This window comes from Aphanomyces astaci, assembly GCF_000520075.1.
Source record: "Aphanomyces astaci strain APO3 unplaced genomic scaffold supercont1.4, whole genome shotgun sequence".
Lineage (NCBI taxonomy): Eukaryota > Oomycota > Saprolegniomycetes > Saprolegniales > Verrucalvaceae > Aphanomyces > Aphanomyces astaci.
Window position 1 is genome coordinate 1,015,062 of NW_009798267.1, and position 16,734 is coordinate 1,031,795.

The window sequence follows — 16,734 nt, forward strand, 5'->3', positions numbered from 1 at the left end:
CTCTCATTCACCTGATAGAGTCCCGCTTTCTTATGCTTATACGTAGAAACTTAGCGCATCGTCCATCGCGATTGCCGTCGTTTGGTCGGTAGATATGGATATACTTCATTCCACCGTTGTCCCTCAACTTCAAGCCACAGTTTGGGGGGCAGCCAATGGCGTACGTCGTTGAACCGTTATCCGGATTGTGTAACCGGATGTTTAACGGGCGATCCGAACACCTTCGCTTCAACTTGGTGTCATTTTGAAATCTTCTCTGGGGCACGATGGGACGAGCTGTTGTGAAGATGCACCAAGTGGGCATGGCCGTCAGCGGCTTGCTGTGCACGATCGCGGCCGTGTGGGCCTTTGTGAACGATACGTATGGCGGCTTTTTCCAACACACGGTGGCCCGGATCTCGTTGCGCGTGTTCCAGATTGCGCTGTCGTTGGTGTTGCTGACGACGACGGGATTGGGGTATAAGCAGCCGCTCAAGTGGTTTGGTTTGCTTGACAGCTACGTCGGCAGCGGGTTGTTTGCGATCTTTCTCGGGTTTTTCACGCTGAGCCTGAGCAACGACTATGGTCTGTACTCGACGATCTTTATCATGGTGGTGGGAATTCTCAGCATCATCTACGGCATGTTCATCCGAGACGAGCGCCACGACTACCCGCCTCTCTTGGCTTAAGCTGTAGCATTGTGTTGATATATAGCGTAACGAGACAAATATTCATAGCCTTGATTACATTTAAAAGTTGGTGTCGCCTCTAAAACTCTTGCATCCACTTGGCGTCGCCAGTGTACGGCACCCCCAAATCCAACGCTTGCGACGTGGGCGCCGCCACCAATCGGTCAAACTTGGCACTCGCTTCTGCCAGCAGTGGCGCCTGCACACACTCAGTGACATCAGAAACCCAACCAAACTGGCATCACTTACGTTGGTGTCATTGAGTTGATCCCACTGGAGGCCCTGGAAGAACGCATGCTGTGGCACGACGCACTCGTCGGCCGATTTCTTGAAACAATCGGCGGCACCGAGGCGGGACGCGGGCTTTGGGTCCAAGAGGCCCTTGATCAACGCCTGTAGCGCGGGCGACGACGTGGGTGGAAACTCGAGCGAATCCTTGATAGAACGTATGACATTTCAAAGTGGTGGTAAATGATCATCATACCGGAGAGAACGACACGATGCCGTTGAACATGGCGAGTTCGTCGTGGTGGAGGTGTTGAAACGGGGTCGTGCCCACGAGCATCTCGTACAGCAAAATGCCCAAACTCCAGTAATCCGTCGCCAATGTTTGGCCTACTCGATGTTGCCCACCACACTCAGTTCCCTCGACATATGTATCAATCACACTCGACGCACCTTGGCCGTTGATTTGTTCAGGCGCGAGGTACTCTGGGTTGCCGCAAATGGTAAATGTCCGACTCGCGCCAATGTACTTGGACAAACTACTCAACCCATCGTTAGTCGTGGTCTCACGGTGTCACATACTTTAACCCAAACACGGCCACGTCGCCTTGTCGGGTGACCATCAGGTGCGTCGGGTCCAGCGACCGCGTCAAAATTCCCTCCTATAAAACCGCACCCAACCATGAATGACCGTCCACTCTACCACGTCTGGTCTTATTACCCCATGCAGCAACTGCACGGCCACAACCAACTGGGCGGCATAGTATTGAATCGCGGCTTCAGACGACAGCGGAAACGCCACAAGCTCCTCGAGCACCCCCACGTACGCCACGTCAAAGAGCGCGTGGAGGTCGTGGGCTGTCTGTGCGACACCGTACAGCGGCGCCACGCCCGCCTGGTCTCGACCTAGCGCCACGTACATGTCTTGCTCGCCTAGCAGCTGGTGCTTGAGATGTGACTGCACCACCGTCTGCTTGGATATGGAGCGTAGCGTGAGCCAGCGGCCGCCGAACTGGACGAGGCGGCACGTGGCCACGAGGTCCTGCCAGATGGTCGGGCCGACACGGACTTGGTCGATCTGCGACAACGACGCCAGCGCCTGCGACACCGTGTGGGCCAACACCACCACGCCGTTCAACTGTCACACAACCATGGGGTCAAACACTCGGAATAAATCAAGTGAGGTGGTGGTACTGTACCGGTGCGGCTTGCTTGGCCCGACTCGTGGCGCTCTTGCGTGCCCGTCGCGCGTTGTTCTTCTCGACGACGGCCGACAGATTTCCCACCGTCGCTTCGAATGCATCGCGGGATATGCACAGGCATTCCGTGTCTTCTGCCGCCACCGCCCGGTACGGACTATCGAGACAAGTGAGATAAACAGATCCAAATAGTGGTGCTATGATGATGGTGGTTGGTACTGTACCACGTGCGGCTGGGGGTGTCTGATAGGATAAAGTCGCCAAAGCTGTCGTGGGCATGGATGGTGGTCGGGTCGGCCGGGAGGGGGGGCGCAATCGTCACGCTGCCCTGCACGACCAAGTAAAACTGACCAGAAGCCACTGATGCCCCCGCCTCAAACACGATCGTCCCCTGCAAAACAGACCGATAAAGTGTCAATTACAGAATAAGGTGTGAATTCGCTCTAAACTTGCAACAGTATTCCGGTGTATCTAATCCATATTGATTCAAGCTGGAGTTCTGATTGGTTGAATATGCAAGAGCCAATCAAATATCCACTCAAAAATGGATTAGCCAATAATAGCGTCGATTTCTGGAAATTCGTGTCGAACTCCACAAGTACAAATGTTAACCATCAACCGAAACTACCCCATAATTCATCATTTCAAGGTGGCAGAGTACTTACGGCTTCCAATGTGACTTCCTTCATTTGTTCAGCGAGGAGATTCAGCTGTGCCACCGTGAGCGGTCGCAGCAGCGGCAGGTTCCGAAGGCGTTGGACCACGTTACGCAGCGGCCGACGCACCAGAATCGACCGAAACGCCGACCGATCGATGGTCCAGAGCGTCCCGCCGCCGGCAGTGGCCAGCACGGTCGCGGCGCGGGGCTTCGAGTACATGAGAGCCAGTTCGCCAAACGTCGGGTGCGACCCCTCGGACGCCACGTACGTGTGCACAACCGGACCGTACGCGGCGTCGAGCGAGTCGTCCGTTGTCGGCGCCGCTTCCGGCTCGACGGGGGCTGCCCGGACGCGGACGTCGAACCGGCCAGCGTCCACGAGGAAGAACTGGTCGCCGTCGTCATGCTGATGGATCACGACTTCGCCATCGGCCACCACTTGGCGTTGCATCACCGACAGCACGTCGTGCAACTAGCCAACCATTTCATGAGGGTACGTACGTACGTACAGTAGGTAGGTAGATGATAGATTTCAGGTGAAGACTGCATGTATGTGTTGTATTGAAACATGACAGCCGGTACCTTGTCGGCGGTCAAGTGGGAAAACAAAAAGTTGTGCTGCACCATCCTCTCGAGTCGCGCGAAGTCGGCGGCGGATTTGGGTACAGTGTGCTGCTTCACGTCATAGTCGGACGGAGGGGACAAGAGCAGACTGGCGGTGTCTCCTTGGGGGCATGACGACGACAGCAGACTGTCTTCGCTGGCCATAGACATGCGGGCCGTCGTGTCGTAGCCGCCGATGATCGTGTCGCGCGACCGCCAGCTCTTGTTGATGTCGACGCCGATGCCTCGGACGGGTCGGAGGCTGTCTTGCATGGCGACGAGGACGTCGTGGCCGGCGATGATGCTGTTGCGGCCGTGCAGTTTGGATGCCTTGACGGGGGGCTGCTTGGATGCCGCCGCCGCCGCGATACTGGGCTCCACATGCAGCACGATGCACGTAATGTCGTCTGTACGAACCTACCACACCCATTTAGCTCCACAAGGCCGCCGTTCGTTCTTGTACTTACTTCAAATTGCAGCCATCGGTTGTACGACTCTTCCACGACCGCCAGACACGCGTCCAGTGGGTCCTTGTACACTTTGACAATATTGACCACCGCCTGGCTCGTGAGAAACTCAAACACGCCGTCCGATGCAATTACAATAAACTTGTCGTGGGCGTTGAGTGTCTTGGTGATGACCTCTGGTTCGGCAAACACACCTAGTTCTTCCGACACGTGGTCCCCCAAGCTCCTTGTGAACGCCGTGCCCTACATGAGCTCACGTCAGAAGAAGAAGAAAGGGCGTGGCTGGCGTCGTACTGGGTAGTCGCCGTGCGGATGCCAGATGCGCGGCGGGTCGCCCGACTCGTCAATCTCGTCGCCGAGTGTGAGCCCCCAGTTCTCGTGGATGGGCTCATACCCCTCGAGTTGGTCGACAGTCATGATGCGGGCGCCAGTCTTTTTCACACGGTCGCGTTCGTCCTACCCATATATATGTGATACAGCAAGCAAATTGCTGGGAAACGATATATATATATATATATACAACATACCTTACGAAATGGCGTTTGGTCGATGGACAAGGCCTTGGCCACGAGTTGCGGGGACGCGGCGCCGTCGGTGATTTCTTGCGCGACGATCGCGCGGGAATCGCCGACGTTGGAAATGTGGATCTCGTTCGTTTGAAACAAGACGGAAATGGCCGTCGTGCCGCTCATCGAGTCGTCGAATGGCGCTGAATGCATCTACCCAACGAAACCAACACATGACCATCACGTAAGAAATCCATGGCCAATACTGTATCACACTAGACCAAACAACAACCCCAGCAAGTATTTTGATGTGGGGAAATGCATGTCATGCTTCACGAGAGACAGGGAAATGGTCCAGTGTCGCAGCTAAACGAACGACAAGGATGGTGGTGTACCATGGTGTTGGCGTCGACGTGGGCGCGGATCAATGCTTGCGTCGTGTTGACGTTCTTCGCGAGATGTTGCTGCAACAAGGCGGGAACGACGTCGCGAGCGTACTGCGCGCACAATTCGCCGGTGGTGCCGTGGCCATCAAACACGCCAAAGAACGAGTCCTGGTTGTGGAACATGGGTTGGCACACGAACGCGTCTTGGTTGGGCTTGTGGAGCGCTAGATCGCGCCATTGTGAGCTTATGTGTGCAGGAAGGATGTGGGTGTGGTCACGTACAGTCGGGGTAGAAGCCGCGCTGCGACACGTACGCATATGAGATGGTATAGTCACCGCTTTTGAATGACGCGGTCTTTTCTGGCGCGGACTTGCGTTGATTCAAGTCCTGCTCGCTCAGGGGACCTGGTATACTCCGACGTTGGAATGTCGACGTGTATATGGCCGGCGGCTGCTCGGGAAGCGTGGGGGTCGGTGGTGAGTTTTGCTGGCTGCTTGGCTTGTCGGGCGAAAGGACGACCGATGCTGGTGAGTTGCATGTCGCCGACACGGCAGTGGGGTAGGATGCTGTGCTTGGTGGGGGCGGCGGCGGTGGGGGTGGCATCTCGGAATGCCGAGTGACCACGGCCGTATTAGAGCAGCAATTCCCCATGGAGTCGTGGAGAGATTGCGCTACTGGCGCTTGCTCCGACGATGCTCTGCACAAGCAATGCCAAGGAGGGATGTGTAACGCTTCGGTGGTTTTTTATTTGGCTGGCTAATTATATGAAAAAGACAGTCCATCTGTTTTAAATGCATTTAAAATCTCCTCGGAACCAAGATCAAGCTTGTCGAAATGGTCGCGTTTCAAGCGTTTTTTAATGCGAAATTATGATCAGCAATCAAATTTGGGTTTAACGTTATTCAGTTAACATGCCAGCAATGGAGCAGGAGGTGAAGAGATTAACTGTGTCAAGCTGCAGAACAGTACAGCTCACGCGATTTCGGAAGGACTTACGACATGGAAGGCATCCAGTAGCTGCAAGTTGAAATCGCGACGAACCAATGCAGTGCAGTATTTTGCCCACCGCTCCACTGCATCCGCTGTCCACTCACCTGGTTGCTTCCCTGGACAGAGGAAGGGGTACTGTATTGTGACGAAATATGGTAACGTGTAACGTCGAGGTAACTGGATACAAGTATACAGTACGATACTGTATGTACTGTCGCACTGTAGTACTGTACTGTATGTACTACAGTAGCACCATTGTGGTGTCGCTTGGTCAGGATGGTCTCGACCAATCAAAATCGACAACCTCCTTCCAGTCCACCAGTAGTTACCATGGAATCGGACGCACTAATCGGCCAAGACCGCCGCCGCCTTCTGTACGCGTGGCGCAATGTACGAGCCGAAGCCCATGCCATCTGGGGCATGGCGTGGAAGATCTCTCTCGCGTCGTTCTGTCGTTTGTCCGTGTTCACGATCTCCACGGCGTTCTTGGGCCAGTTGGGCACGAGAGAGTTGGCCGCGAGCGCCTTGGCTCAGTCCGTCATCGGCGCGCTTCGCATCGTCACATGGGCGTCGTCCACATCTCTCAGCACAGTACGCCATTTTTCCCATTGTTCGATCTTCTCAGCCATCCATCTTAGCTCTGTGGCCAAGCCTATGGCGCGCGGAACTTTGAGCTCGTGGGGACGTGGCTGCAAATGGGCCTCGTCGTCTTGAGCGTGGCCTCAATTCCGCTGGTGGCTGCCCACTTTTACGCGTATCTGGTGCTGCAGTACGTCGTGCCAGACGACCCCGAGTTGCTCGCGTTGGCGCAAACATTTGCTAATTACACGGCGCTGAGTGTGTGGCCGAACGCGATCTATGTGGCTCTGCGGTGCGACTTGACGAAGTCTCCCTTGTCGTCACTGGGATGATTGTACTGGTAGATCATACCTCCGTTCGCAGCAGGTGGTGGCACCCATCGCAGTCGTCGACGCTGCCAACGTCGGGCTGTACATCGCGGCCAACTACGTGTTTATCTACGGATGCTTTGGCTGGGATGGCTTGGGGTTCGTGGGGTCGCCGGTGGCGAGCTTCGTTTGCGCGACAATACAGCCCCTCGCGTTGTATTTGTATGCGTTTGTTATCCAGCGGCACCACGAGAGTACGTTTTTTGCTAGTACGTTCTGTTATTACGAGGTTTTAAATAAGTGAGTAGAAACGTGGGGCGGATGGTCATGGCAATGTGTGGACCCGACGCGGTTGAAGCAATTTGTGTCGCTTACGAGCTCGTTCTTTGTGTACTTGGCCATGGACGAGTGGATCTACAACGTGCTCACCATCGTCGCAGGTGTGTGCATGCCAATGCAAAGGAACAGATTTAATATGGCGGCGTAGCCCAATTGGGGAGTTTGAACTTGGCTGCTAACAGCATCCTATTCAACGTGTGGGGGCTCGCGTATGGCGTGTACCTTGGCTTTAGCACCCCCATCCAAGTCAGGGTTTCGCACGCGTTGGGGGCGAACGACCCCTTGAAAGCCAAACAAGTGACCGTTGTCGGGTTTGCCTTGGGCTCCCTGGCGACGCTGCTGGTGGTCATCGTCCTCCTTGCGGGGCGCCGGTGGCTTGTGGGGGTGTTTACGCAGGATCCAGCCCTGCAGGACATCTTGGGGGCCGTCTTGCCAATCTTTTGCATGGCCGCGAGCATCTCGGGGCTGCATGTGATGCTGTCGTCCGTGCTAGAAGCCATGTCGCTGGCCATGACGCTAGTCGTGGTCTCTGGTGTCGGGTCATGGGCGATCTTGCTGCCTGTGTCGTATTACTTTGGCATTTCCCAAGCGCTTGGGTTGGCCGGCCTGTGGTGGGGCAGTGTCGTGGGGGAAGGCGCCAAGTTCGTCCTCACTACCATCGCACTCTTTGGATTGTACGACTGGACGACCATTGCCCAACGCATATCTGCTGAAGCCCAGGGAGATGTCGTCGTCGTTGACGAGGAAGTCGAAGCGTTAACGTCTGCCGACACGATGAAGAGTCCCGTGGCGACAGCTACAAACTCGTCGTTTTAGGATTTTATCTACCGGTAGTACTTCGAAGTAATTACCAACACCATATTCGACCACGACATTTTTGTAACAGTTGAGGTTTTTATTAGCAATTACCTCTTTGTCCTCAGGTACAGTACATGTGCACCCCAATGCCATCGTTGCTGTACGGTAGTTATGTAGGTAGCTACGGTGTCGCTCACTGTAAGTTGGCTTCAATAATGACTGTACTACCGTAAGTTCTGATAATAACGTTAAGGGTTATTAGTCCAGGGTGAAATGGAGGTGGCTTTGGGCAATTGGATTGACAGTGAAGAAAAGTTGTGTGGTGATGGGAATGGCAAGGTAGAATCGATTGAATGAAAAACGAATAGTACCAATAACTTCTCATAACACCCGCCTCCGCTCACACTGTCTTGGAATAGCAACAGTGGACGTTCATCAACAGCCACGACCCGGACTTGCGTCCACAGCACGTGCGCCGACATCCCGAGTCAACGAAGGGGGTCACTTCCGATCCTCAAAGTTATTGGTATCGTCTACTTTGGAAAACAAAGTAAAGATGACTGCACTATAGAAATGATCCTGTTCAAGTACGGTCTTGATTAATTCTTGAATTCAGGACTTTTTTAGCTACAAACCCAACTCCCAGTGGTGAAGTGACGCATTTCTAGCCAATCATATTGCGTCATTCGTGGAAGTACCCAATCAGAAACCAGTTGCCATGGCTTCGACGACGACGAGGGTACACATCGCAACGAAATCTTGTACGCGCCGACCATGGAGTCTGATCCACTCTTGGACACAAAGAGATCGATGTACACGTTGAAGGCGGTGGCGGAAGAAGCTGCGTCCATATATGCCATATGCTGGAAGATTTCTCTTGCGACCTTTTGTCAACTGAGTGTCTTGACCATCTCGACGGCATTCTTGGGGCACCTGGGGACTCGGGAATTGGCGGCGAGTGCGATGGTCATGTCCGTGGTGGGTGGATTTCGAATCATACCGTGGGCCTTCTCTATCTCCATTAGTACCGTACGTATGCCCTTCGTTGAGGAACGTCGGACTTGTGTATGTGACTCTTGGCTGTGTATTGTAGCTTGGGGGCCATGCCTATGGAGCCAAAAACTACGAGCTAGTGGGTGTATGGCTGCAAATCGGGCTCATCATGCTCGTGCCTGTGTCTGCGCTACTGATGGCCGTGTGCTTGAACATTCGGCCGTGCCTTGAACTGATGACGGACGATCTGGAGCTGTTGGCGATGGGCGAAACCTATGCCTGGTATGTGTCGTGGAGCGTGTGGCCAAGTGCCATCTACGAAGCGCTTCGGTACGGAAAACATCCCTCTAGATCACCAGCATTCTCGAAACTGATCCATCAATTGGCCAGAGGCTATTACAAGGCCCAGGAGATCATGACCCCTACCACCGTGGTGGACGTCACGACCCTGTTCATATCGATTGGAGTCAACTACGTGTTCATCTATGGCTGCTTGGGCTGGCCAGGGTTTGGTTTCATAGGGTCCCCCCTTGCCCTCGTGTTCATTGCTGTCATTCAGTCGGTGTCGTTGTGGTCGTTTGCCCACTTGTTACAAGAACGTCACACCAGTGTGTGCGTCTATCGAGGGACGATCCGTTACCCACCGAGTCCTGAACGCTCGTTATGTGTAGAAACGTGGTTTGGCTGGAAGGCCAAGAATTGCTTGAACGCGGCCCGCTTGCGCCAATACTTGACCCTCACAGGCACGTTTTTGGTGTATTTGGCCTTGGATGAATGGGTGTACAACGTGTTGGCGATCATGGCTGGTAAAAAAATTCTACTACTACTGAACCATGCGACCACCACAATGTATGTAGCTCGCATTGGCAGTTTGAATGTGGCCGCGTACAACATCCTGTTCACGATCTGGACGTTGGCGTACGGCGTGTACATTGGATTCAGCACTCCGATTCAAGTGCGAGTCTCACATGCTCTCGGGGCTAACGATCCTGCAAAGGCCAAGCAATCTGCTGTTGTTGGGTGTGCGATGGGTTCATTCGCTGCGGGCTTCCTCAGCGTGGCCATGTACGTCGGTCGAGATGAGATGTTGGCCTTATACACGGCCGACGTGGATCTGCAGGACGTGATTCGTCCTGTCTTGGGGCTGTTTTGCCTCGCCGCGTGTCTCTCTGGAGTGCACATCACTTTGTCGGCCATGCTAGAAGCCATGTCGTTGGCCGGTACCCTCGTCCTCGCTTCGTCCGTTGGCTCGTGGCTCGTGCTCCTCCCCGTGGCGTACGAACTTGCGTTTGCGACCAGCTGGGGGTTTGGGGGGCTGTACATTGGCAGTGTCATTGGCGAAAGCGTGAAATTGGTCATCATGGCCGTGGCCTTAGTGTGGGTGTTCGACTGGCACGTCGTGGCCGAGCAAGTGTCCAAACAAGTGACCAGCGACAACGAAGAATTTGACGTGTAGAAAGATCAACAACTGTGACGATGGCTGTAGTACTTTATTGTACATTGACACTACGAGCCCACTTCGAATGGCTTTAGGAGTGTCAAAAGTAAAGAAATTCCGTTCCTGGTTACTATCTCCACATTAAGCGATAAATATATCATGACGGTGAAGCCGACGAGCTACAGGCCGTACGCGTGGCAGTCCCCTCGGTCGTACTCGCACGCAGCATTGAAGCACGCGAGGTCGCACAGTCGGTCGCCGACAGCCCAAAGCACGCACCCCGTCGCACACGTGGCAGGCTCACAGCCCGCCATGACGCTTGTAGTCGAGTTGCAATACGTGGTCTCGCCCATGGCAACCATTTTGGATGTCAATCGAGCCATGTCAAAGCCTGACGGGAGCGCCGCAATTGGATTGCATGACAAGTCCAACACAATGTCAGGTCGAAGGGTCGCAGGCACTTGCGTAAGGAAGTTTCCACCAACGTCGAGGCGGTTGAATTGAGACATGCCGTTCAGTTGGGTCTGCCACGTCGTGGCGAGGTCGGTCAGGCGATTGTTGGTCACGTACAGCGTTTGCAAGCTCGAGAGCTTCGTGATGGCGTCCGGAATGGTCGTGAGCGACGTGTTGAAGAAGAATACGTTGGTCAGCGGTTGCCAAATGTCGTCCAAATTGGACGGTAACGTCGACAGTGGAGTGGATTCCACCAACAAGTTTGTCAGTAACGGGGGCAACTTGGTTTGCAAAATGGCCGGCATGGCATCAAAGTCGCATTGACGCAGCTGCAACGACATGATGGTCGCCGGCAACGTGCCTTCCCATGCCCGCATTTTCGTGAATTGGAAGATCATCGCCCCCAGTGACTGCTGGTGCGCCAGTGTGGCGCTCGGGATGCCGCGCCGAACGTCACAACGGCTCACTTGGAGCACAAACAGCGTCGACCCGACGTCCTGAGGGTCGAGTTGCGTGTCCACGTCCAAGCTTTCGTTGTGCAATGAGTGGCAGTTGATGTGAAGGTACTTGCAGTGACAAGTCATGTCCACCAACGGCGTCGTAGCAGCCTGGCAGGTGGGCGGGCACGGTTGCCGGAAAAACAGTGCTTGGATGCACAGACCCCACAAGGTCACGCCCCATGTGACACTGCACGAGACGTACACGACGACGAGGGGCGACCGCCGGACGTGGGGCACCCTGGTGGCGTTTTTCGCAAGAGTAGTCTCTCGTCCAGTGGAGTGTTTAGACCATAACGCTGACCTGGCCACAGTCTTTCGCGGCGGCGACGGCGCGGTATCTTCACGGCGGGACATCGCCCCCGTGAGCCGCCGCAGCGACACGAGCGTGTTGACGTCCATGACGAACTTGACGACATAGTCCGTGGGCGACGAGGCCACGATGATGCGCGATAGCAAAAGCACGCGGGTGTACCAGAGGTAATCGCTCGACAGCGTCCAGTCCACGAGCAAGAATTCTAGCACGGGGGGGAGGATGCCTACGATGGGCAGCACGCAGGAGAGGCAAAACCCTATCACGCTGTTGAACCAGCTCAAGAACACGCGCTTCTTGGCGGACGAGTGGCGCCGACCGAGCAGGAACCACGGGGACACGACGCAGTTGAGCACGACACACGACACGTACGCAAACACAAACCACTTGTCGATGGCGTATCGAGTCACTTGAAACGCCTTGTAGTTTTGGCATACCAACTCGACGGTGAGCAATCCCAACATGATGGCATCGTCCGACACACGAGGGCATCGCGTTAGGATGGACAACCAAGGCGACGCCTGGGACGTAGTGGTTGGACGGTATTCGGGGATTATAGACGACATGCGCCGGAACAACATGGACGAGCTGCTGCCACTGGAAGAGGACGACCGTCGACACGACGCAGCGACAAAGCCAAAATGCAACAGCGCCAGCAGCCCATACGTGCAACCCGTGACCAGTGGCGCGTACGCATTGATCGCTGCCACGGACGACGGACTGAGTTTAAAAAACACAAACGATAGCATGGTAAAGTACCACGCGCACACAACATGCTTGACGCACGCGAACGCGTGGACCCCTCGTTGGACGCACGTGGATGAGCTCTGGCCGAAGAGAGGGCGAGGTTTCCCCGGCAGCACCGCAATCGACTTCATGTTCACGTCGGTAGGACGGACTAGTACGGTAGTGGCTAGGTAAGACGAAACGGGGTGCTATTGTTGAGTGTCTAAAATTAGAGTTTTAGCTCGTACTCGGAGCTTGTCATCGGCAGGTATACATCCATGCTGGTATGGTATGGAGCTAATGTTGAGTGCCTAAAATTAGAGTTTTAGCTCGTACTCGGAGCTTGTCATCAGTCCGGCGGGTATCCTTGCTGGTACAGTACAGTGTGGTATGGAGTTGTTAACGTCGCCGTGCTTGAACCGCTAGATTAACAGTGCGCAACAAACACCCTTGTATACATACAAGTGATCTAACAAGTTACACTCCAACACAGTATCTTTAGCTGCAGTACACTTACTAGCTCCAAGCGATTTGCACACGCTGCGGCTTAAGCTTACCTCCGTGTGATTTCGTCGTAAACCACAAGATAACGTGGCCGACCATTGATGGGCCGACTTTGTTGAGGTTGTTTTGTGCTGTTTGTGACATATGTAAAGGACAAAGTGATCCAAGAGCAAACTCGTTCGTGCCCGTTTATACAACAGTCGGTCGCGCAGCCACGTGGAAACAAGGCAGAACTCCGGATACGTATCCGGATGAGTTCTCGGTGCTGATTGGTCAATCTGACCAGTCCTCCAGTTCGAAAGGGAGCGATATTTTAATCATGTTGAAGTTTGCATGCCATTTTTCAAATTATTTCACCATGAATCATGTCCCGAACGGCGTGCGTCGCGAGAAGGTGGAGGTGGTGTTCTCGACAAAGACCAAGGTGGCGACAGCGCCGACGTCTCTGCGCAAGGAGGATGTACCATCGTCGTATGAGCTGCATACAAGCACAGGTAGCGTAAATAGTCGCCAAGACTCGAGCGAGCAACTGCACCAAGCGTCGGGTGAACCGAATTACATCCAAATGTCTCGTGAGGGCAGCAGCGAAGTGGAGACGACGACAGATCAAGCCAAATCTGCGCCAAGCAGTGCAGACAATCCGATTCGTAAACGAGGCCGACGGTCGTCCCGAAAAGGATCGTCGGCATCGTCGTCCGAGGCGAAGGCGGCATGCAGTGTGAGCGCGAGTGTGCGACGTCTTCGCCCGTCCAAAGCATTGCTGCAACTCGAATCAGCAACAGTCGCCGACTGCGTGAAAGCGATGGTGGATAGTCGCACTGAAGCGACGTTAGTGACCGACTCGAATGGCTCGTTAACTGGAATTCTCACAGACAAGGTTACTTTTCTCCCTCCCCTTCCTCTCGTGGTTTTCATGTGGATCAACGTAGGACGTTGCATTACGCGTGGTGGCGCGGGGATTGGACCCAATATCCACGATTGCGCTGGATGTGATGACCCCGAACCCGTCATGCGTGTCCCCTCGTGCGTGCGCGATCGAAGCACTGGAGCAAATGGTATCTGGCCAGTTTCGGCACTTGCCCGTGGCGGACAATGGCAGCGGTATATTCTCCACCGCGATATGCGTGTATGAAGGCTAGCGTTGTTGTAGTCGTGGGTATCTTGGACATTGCCAAGTGTCTGTACGACGCTATTTCGAAAATCGAAAACGCCTACATGGCGTCATCGACCCAATTCTCCAAGTCCATGCAAACGGTACACACCCCAACAAATGTTGTAGCCATGTAATACGTGTGGTTTCCCCCCCCTCACTCTACCGCAGCTGGACGCGACGATTGGCGACAAGGAAGCGTCGTTGTTTGAGAAGATGCGGGAAACGGTACGTTATGACCACTCAACTTTTTGCGACCGACTGGGTTGTCTTCGTAGCTGTTTCTACCCACGCTAAGCTCGCTCATCGACGGCCGCGCCGACGTGCCGGAGATTGTGGACACGGCAACCGCCAGAGAAGCGTCGTTGCTGATGCTGTACACGAATTCGAGCGCCGTGATGGTGTACGGGGAGGCGGGGGTCATGGAGGGCATCTGCACGACCAAGGACCTCATGCGGCGGGTGCTCGCGGCGGGCCTGGACCCGGAAACGTGCGTCGTCCGGGACATCATGACGGCCAAACCCGAGTATGCGCACCTGAACACGACCATCCTGGACGCGTTGCACTCGATGCACGACGGAAAGTTTCTCCACCTGCCCATCTTGAATGACGACGGCGTCGTCGTGGGGCTCGCGGATGTCCTGCAAGTCACGTGCGGTGTGGTGCATCACATGGGCAGCTTCCAGCAGCAGCACACGGCGCACGTGAATCCAGTGTGGAACCAGTTTTGGAACTCCATTTTCAATCCAACCCCCCCCATCGCTACCACCCCATCGCCACCACCACCACCATCCTCGTCGTCCCAGCCAGCACCCCCCATCCCCACATATAATTGTAAGTACATCTACCGATTCTTCTTGATGATCCATCTAACGCCCCTTGGCCCCTAGATGCGGTGGCCTCGTCACTCCCGACCAGCACCACGCCCTCGTCGCTTACATCGGCGGCTCGAGATGTGCAGACGGGAGATACGACGACGACGGAGCCTCGGCCGATCTCGTTTGCATATAAATTGACCGACCTGGCCCACCACACCCATCGGTTTACGGCCACCGCGACCAATTTAAGCGACCTACTGCAGCAAGTGCGGGAGCGCACGGGGCTCGTCCATGAAGACGTGAATTTGTACTACGTCGACGACGAGCACGACACGGTGCTGCTGTTTGCCGACCAGGATTTGAAGGACGCGGTGGCGTTGGCGATAGACCAAGCCGCCGCGTACGTCCGGCTCAAGGTCCAGCCGGCGGCCACCGTCGCCCGGACGGAAGGTGACGATCACGAGGTGCCGCTGGAGGACCTGCCGAACCTCGAGCCGCCGCCTGTCGAGCGAACGTCGTTGTCCGAGTCGACGATGCTGAAAATCCGACAAGGCGGGCTCATGACGGCGCTGACGATGACTGTCGTGGGCGCGGCCATGATATTTTCCAAGCGCAAGTAGTAGTAATAGTAGTAATAGTAGTAGTAGGATGCGATGAAGCAGATGGAGTGGAGAAGGAAACGACACGTTTGAACGGCAGTTTAACGTTATTATGAGCGTCGCTGGCGGACTTTGAGCAGCATGTCGACACACAATTGCCGAATGTCGTTGGTCACTTGAACGGCCTGCGACGTCTCGGAATGGTTGGCTGTCGACGGGGTTCGTTTCTGCTGTGGGACCTTCTTGGCTCCGTTTGTCGACAGTGGCTTCTTCTTGGGAGTTGTAGTACTAGTAGTACTAGTAGTAGGTTGATCAGCTTTGGCCTTAGTAGTAGTAGCAGCAGCAGTAGGTTGGTCTGGTTTGGGCTTTGATAGTTGCTGAGAGCTGCTGGGGACCTTTCTCGCCACTGGCCACGAGGTAGGAGCAGTTGCCAACGCGTCTTTGAACGCTTGATGGGCTGATGGATTCGAAGACACTGGGGCGTTCTTGGTCAACGGCCTTGAAGCTGGCTGTGTGGGAGATTCCAACTGGCTGACCGGAGCTTTAGCAGGTTCGGACGGTTCTTGGATGGTGGGGACAGGGTACTACATATACATCCATACTTCCATGAGCAATGATGTAATAATATACGTAAACCTGGTCATGTGCTATGCTTACCCGCGATCGATCGACGACGTAGACGTACGTGATGCACTGGGCGGGCTCAAACGTCTTGGCCGTGGGGTCCGTGGTCCGGTGGTGATACCCTGGGAAGATGTCAATGCGGAATGGACGGCGTTCCTTCATGACAAAGCCGCTCGCCTTTGCTTGGTCTTCGACGTTCCAGTTGGAATACGGAGGTTTGGTCTTGAGTGTGATGTGCACTTCGCCCTTGAACGCGAGCTTTGGCCGTGCGCTTTCGAAAAAGTCCAGCAGCAGCACGCGGTTGATGTGCACGCGCTGTTGGCCGCTGTGGGGGAAGTTGAAGATGATGTAGTCGAATAATGCCGGGATTGACGACGGCAACGCCGCGTCCAGCTTGGTGCCGTCGATGCCGTGCAACACTTGCGCGTTGGCTGTCGTCAAAGCCGCGATACATTCGTTGGCGTTGGAATATTTCTACTCGCAGCAGACGTTCCATGAGGATGATGAGGCGGCGACGTTGAAGGCACGCAGTACAAACCTTCCGAACTTGAGACGACGAGTCGAACGACGTGGCGTACATGTTGGCGCCGCCACCTCGATGTGTAGCCAAGCCGCGCGAAAACGTAAAGTCTCCATCTCCCAGCACAAGGATCTTGTCTTGAAGGGTGTACAACTGAGTCTGGGGAAGGTTTTGCTGTTTTCTTGGATGGTGCTGCTGCTTGTGCTTCTTGGCCATCCGCAGGTTATCGCTCCCATGGCCACCGCCGCCTTTTCGCTTGCCCATCGAGTTCAAAGCGCAGTGCTCGCTTTTGGTTGGCTATGCTGAATGACCTTGTGTTTTGTATTGCATACAGAAACCAAGATATAAATTGGAAATCCCACGTTGATTTGT

General features: G+C 54.8%; 7 protein-coding genes across 15 annotated transcripts; 4 read left to right on the forward strand and 3 right to left on the reverse strand.

Annotated features, from left to right (window-relative positions):
* Positions 1 to 232: 232 nt before the first annotated feature.
* H257_02501 (AGC protein kinase) lies at positions 233 to 5,445 on the reverse strand. The gene is made up of 15 exons (XM_009826173.1): positions 4,995 to 5,445; positions 4,722 to 4,936; positions 4,348 to 4,539; positions 4,115 to 4,276; positions 3,821 to 4,063; positions 3,333 to 3,770; positions 2,758 to 3,222; positions 2,317 to 2,483; positions 2,093 to 2,249; positions 1,615 to 2,031; positions 1,476 to 1,555; positions 1,347 to 1,432; positions 1,153 to 1,283; positions 918 to 1,103; positions 233 to 867 (listed from the first exon to the last, which is right to left on the reverse strand). Exons 1-15 carry the CDS (start codon positions 5,362 to 5,364, stop codon positions 748 to 750), a joined length of 3,429 nt encoding a protein of 1,142 aa, XP_009824475.1. The 5' UTR covers positions 5,365 to 5,445; the 3' UTR covers positions 233 to 747.
* On the forward strand, positions 254 to 734 carry H257_02502 (hypothetical protein). The gene has a single exon (XM_009826174.1). The coding sequence runs from the start codon at positions 267 to 269 to the stop codon at positions 666 to 668; it is 402 nt and encodes a 133-aa protein (XP_009824476.1). The 5' UTR covers positions 254 to 266; the 3' UTR covers positions 669 to 734.
* Positions 5,446 to 5,987: 542 nt separating the features above from the next.
* Positions 5,988 to 7,800, forward strand: H257_02503 (hypothetical protein). Its single transcript, XM_009826175.1, has 5 exons — positions 5,988 to 6,294; positions 6,342 to 6,574; positions 6,627 to 6,844; positions 6,899 to 7,030; positions 7,078 to 7,800. Exons 1-5 carry the CDS (start codon positions 6,034 to 6,036, stop codon positions 7,743 to 7,745), a joined length of 1,512 nt encoding a protein of 503 aa, XP_009824477.1. The 5' UTR covers positions 5,988 to 6,033; the 3' UTR covers positions 7,746 to 7,800.
* A 650-nt stretch (positions 7,801 to 8,450) lies between these two features.
* On the forward strand, positions 8,451 to 11,391 carry H257_02504 (hypothetical protein). Of its 8 annotated transcripts, none has more exons than XM_009826180.1 (5): positions 8,451 to 8,756; positions 8,821 to 9,050; positions 9,111 to 9,328; positions 9,392 to 9,526; positions 9,578 to 11,391. In XM_009826180.1, exons 1-5 carry the CDS (start codon positions 8,502 to 8,504, stop codon positions 10,174 to 10,176), a joined length of 1,437 nt encoding a protein of 478 aa, XP_009824482.1. In that variant the 5' UTR covers positions 8,451 to 8,501; the 3' UTR covers positions 10,177 to 11,391. The 8 variants fall into 8 exon arrangements, with proteins under 8 accessions (XP_009824482.1, XP_009824479.1, XP_009824484.1 ...); XM_009826177.1 differs by having other exon boundaries at positions 9,392 to 9,463; XM_009826182.1 differs by having other exon boundaries at positions 8,821 to 9,328.
* Positions 9,333 to 12,122, reverse strand: H257_02505 (hypothetical protein). Its single transcript, XM_009826184.1, has one exon. It carries the CDS (start codon positions 12,000 to 12,002, stop codon positions 10,338 to 10,340), a length of 1,665 nt encoding a protein of 554 aa, XP_009824486.1. The 5' UTR covers positions 12,003 to 12,122; the 3' UTR covers positions 9,333 to 10,337.
* An 875-nt stretch (positions 12,123 to 12,997) lies between these two features.
* Positions 12,998 to 15,536, forward strand: H257_02506. Of its 2 annotated transcripts, XM_009826185.1 has the most exons (6): positions 12,998 to 13,528; positions 13,581 to 13,752; positions 13,802 to 13,905; positions 13,973 to 14,029; positions 14,080 to 14,635; positions 14,692 to 15,536. In XM_009826185.1, the coding sequence occupies exons 1-6, from the start codon at positions 13,010 to 13,012 to the stop codon at positions 15,237 to 15,239; spliced, it is 1,956 nt and encodes a 651-aa protein (XP_009824487.1). In that variant the 5' UTR covers positions 12,998 to 13,009; the 3' UTR covers positions 15,240 to 15,536. The 2 variants fall into 2 exon arrangements, with proteins under 2 accessions (XP_009824487.1, XP_009824488.1); XM_009826186.1 differs by having other exon boundaries at positions 14,080 to 15,536.
* Positions 15,288 to 16,634, reverse strand: H257_02507 (hypothetical protein). Its single transcript, XM_009826187.1, has 3 exons — positions 16,381 to 16,634; positions 15,876 to 16,316; positions 15,288 to 15,802 (listed from the first exon to the last, which is right to left on the reverse strand). The coding sequence occupies exons 1-3, from the start codon at positions 16,624 to 16,626 to the stop codon at positions 15,329 to 15,331; spliced, it is 1,161 nt and encodes a 386-aa protein (XP_009824489.1). The 5' UTR covers positions 16,627 to 16,634; the 3' UTR covers positions 15,288 to 15,328.
* Between the last annotated feature and the right edge of the window lie 100 nt (positions 16,635 to 16,734).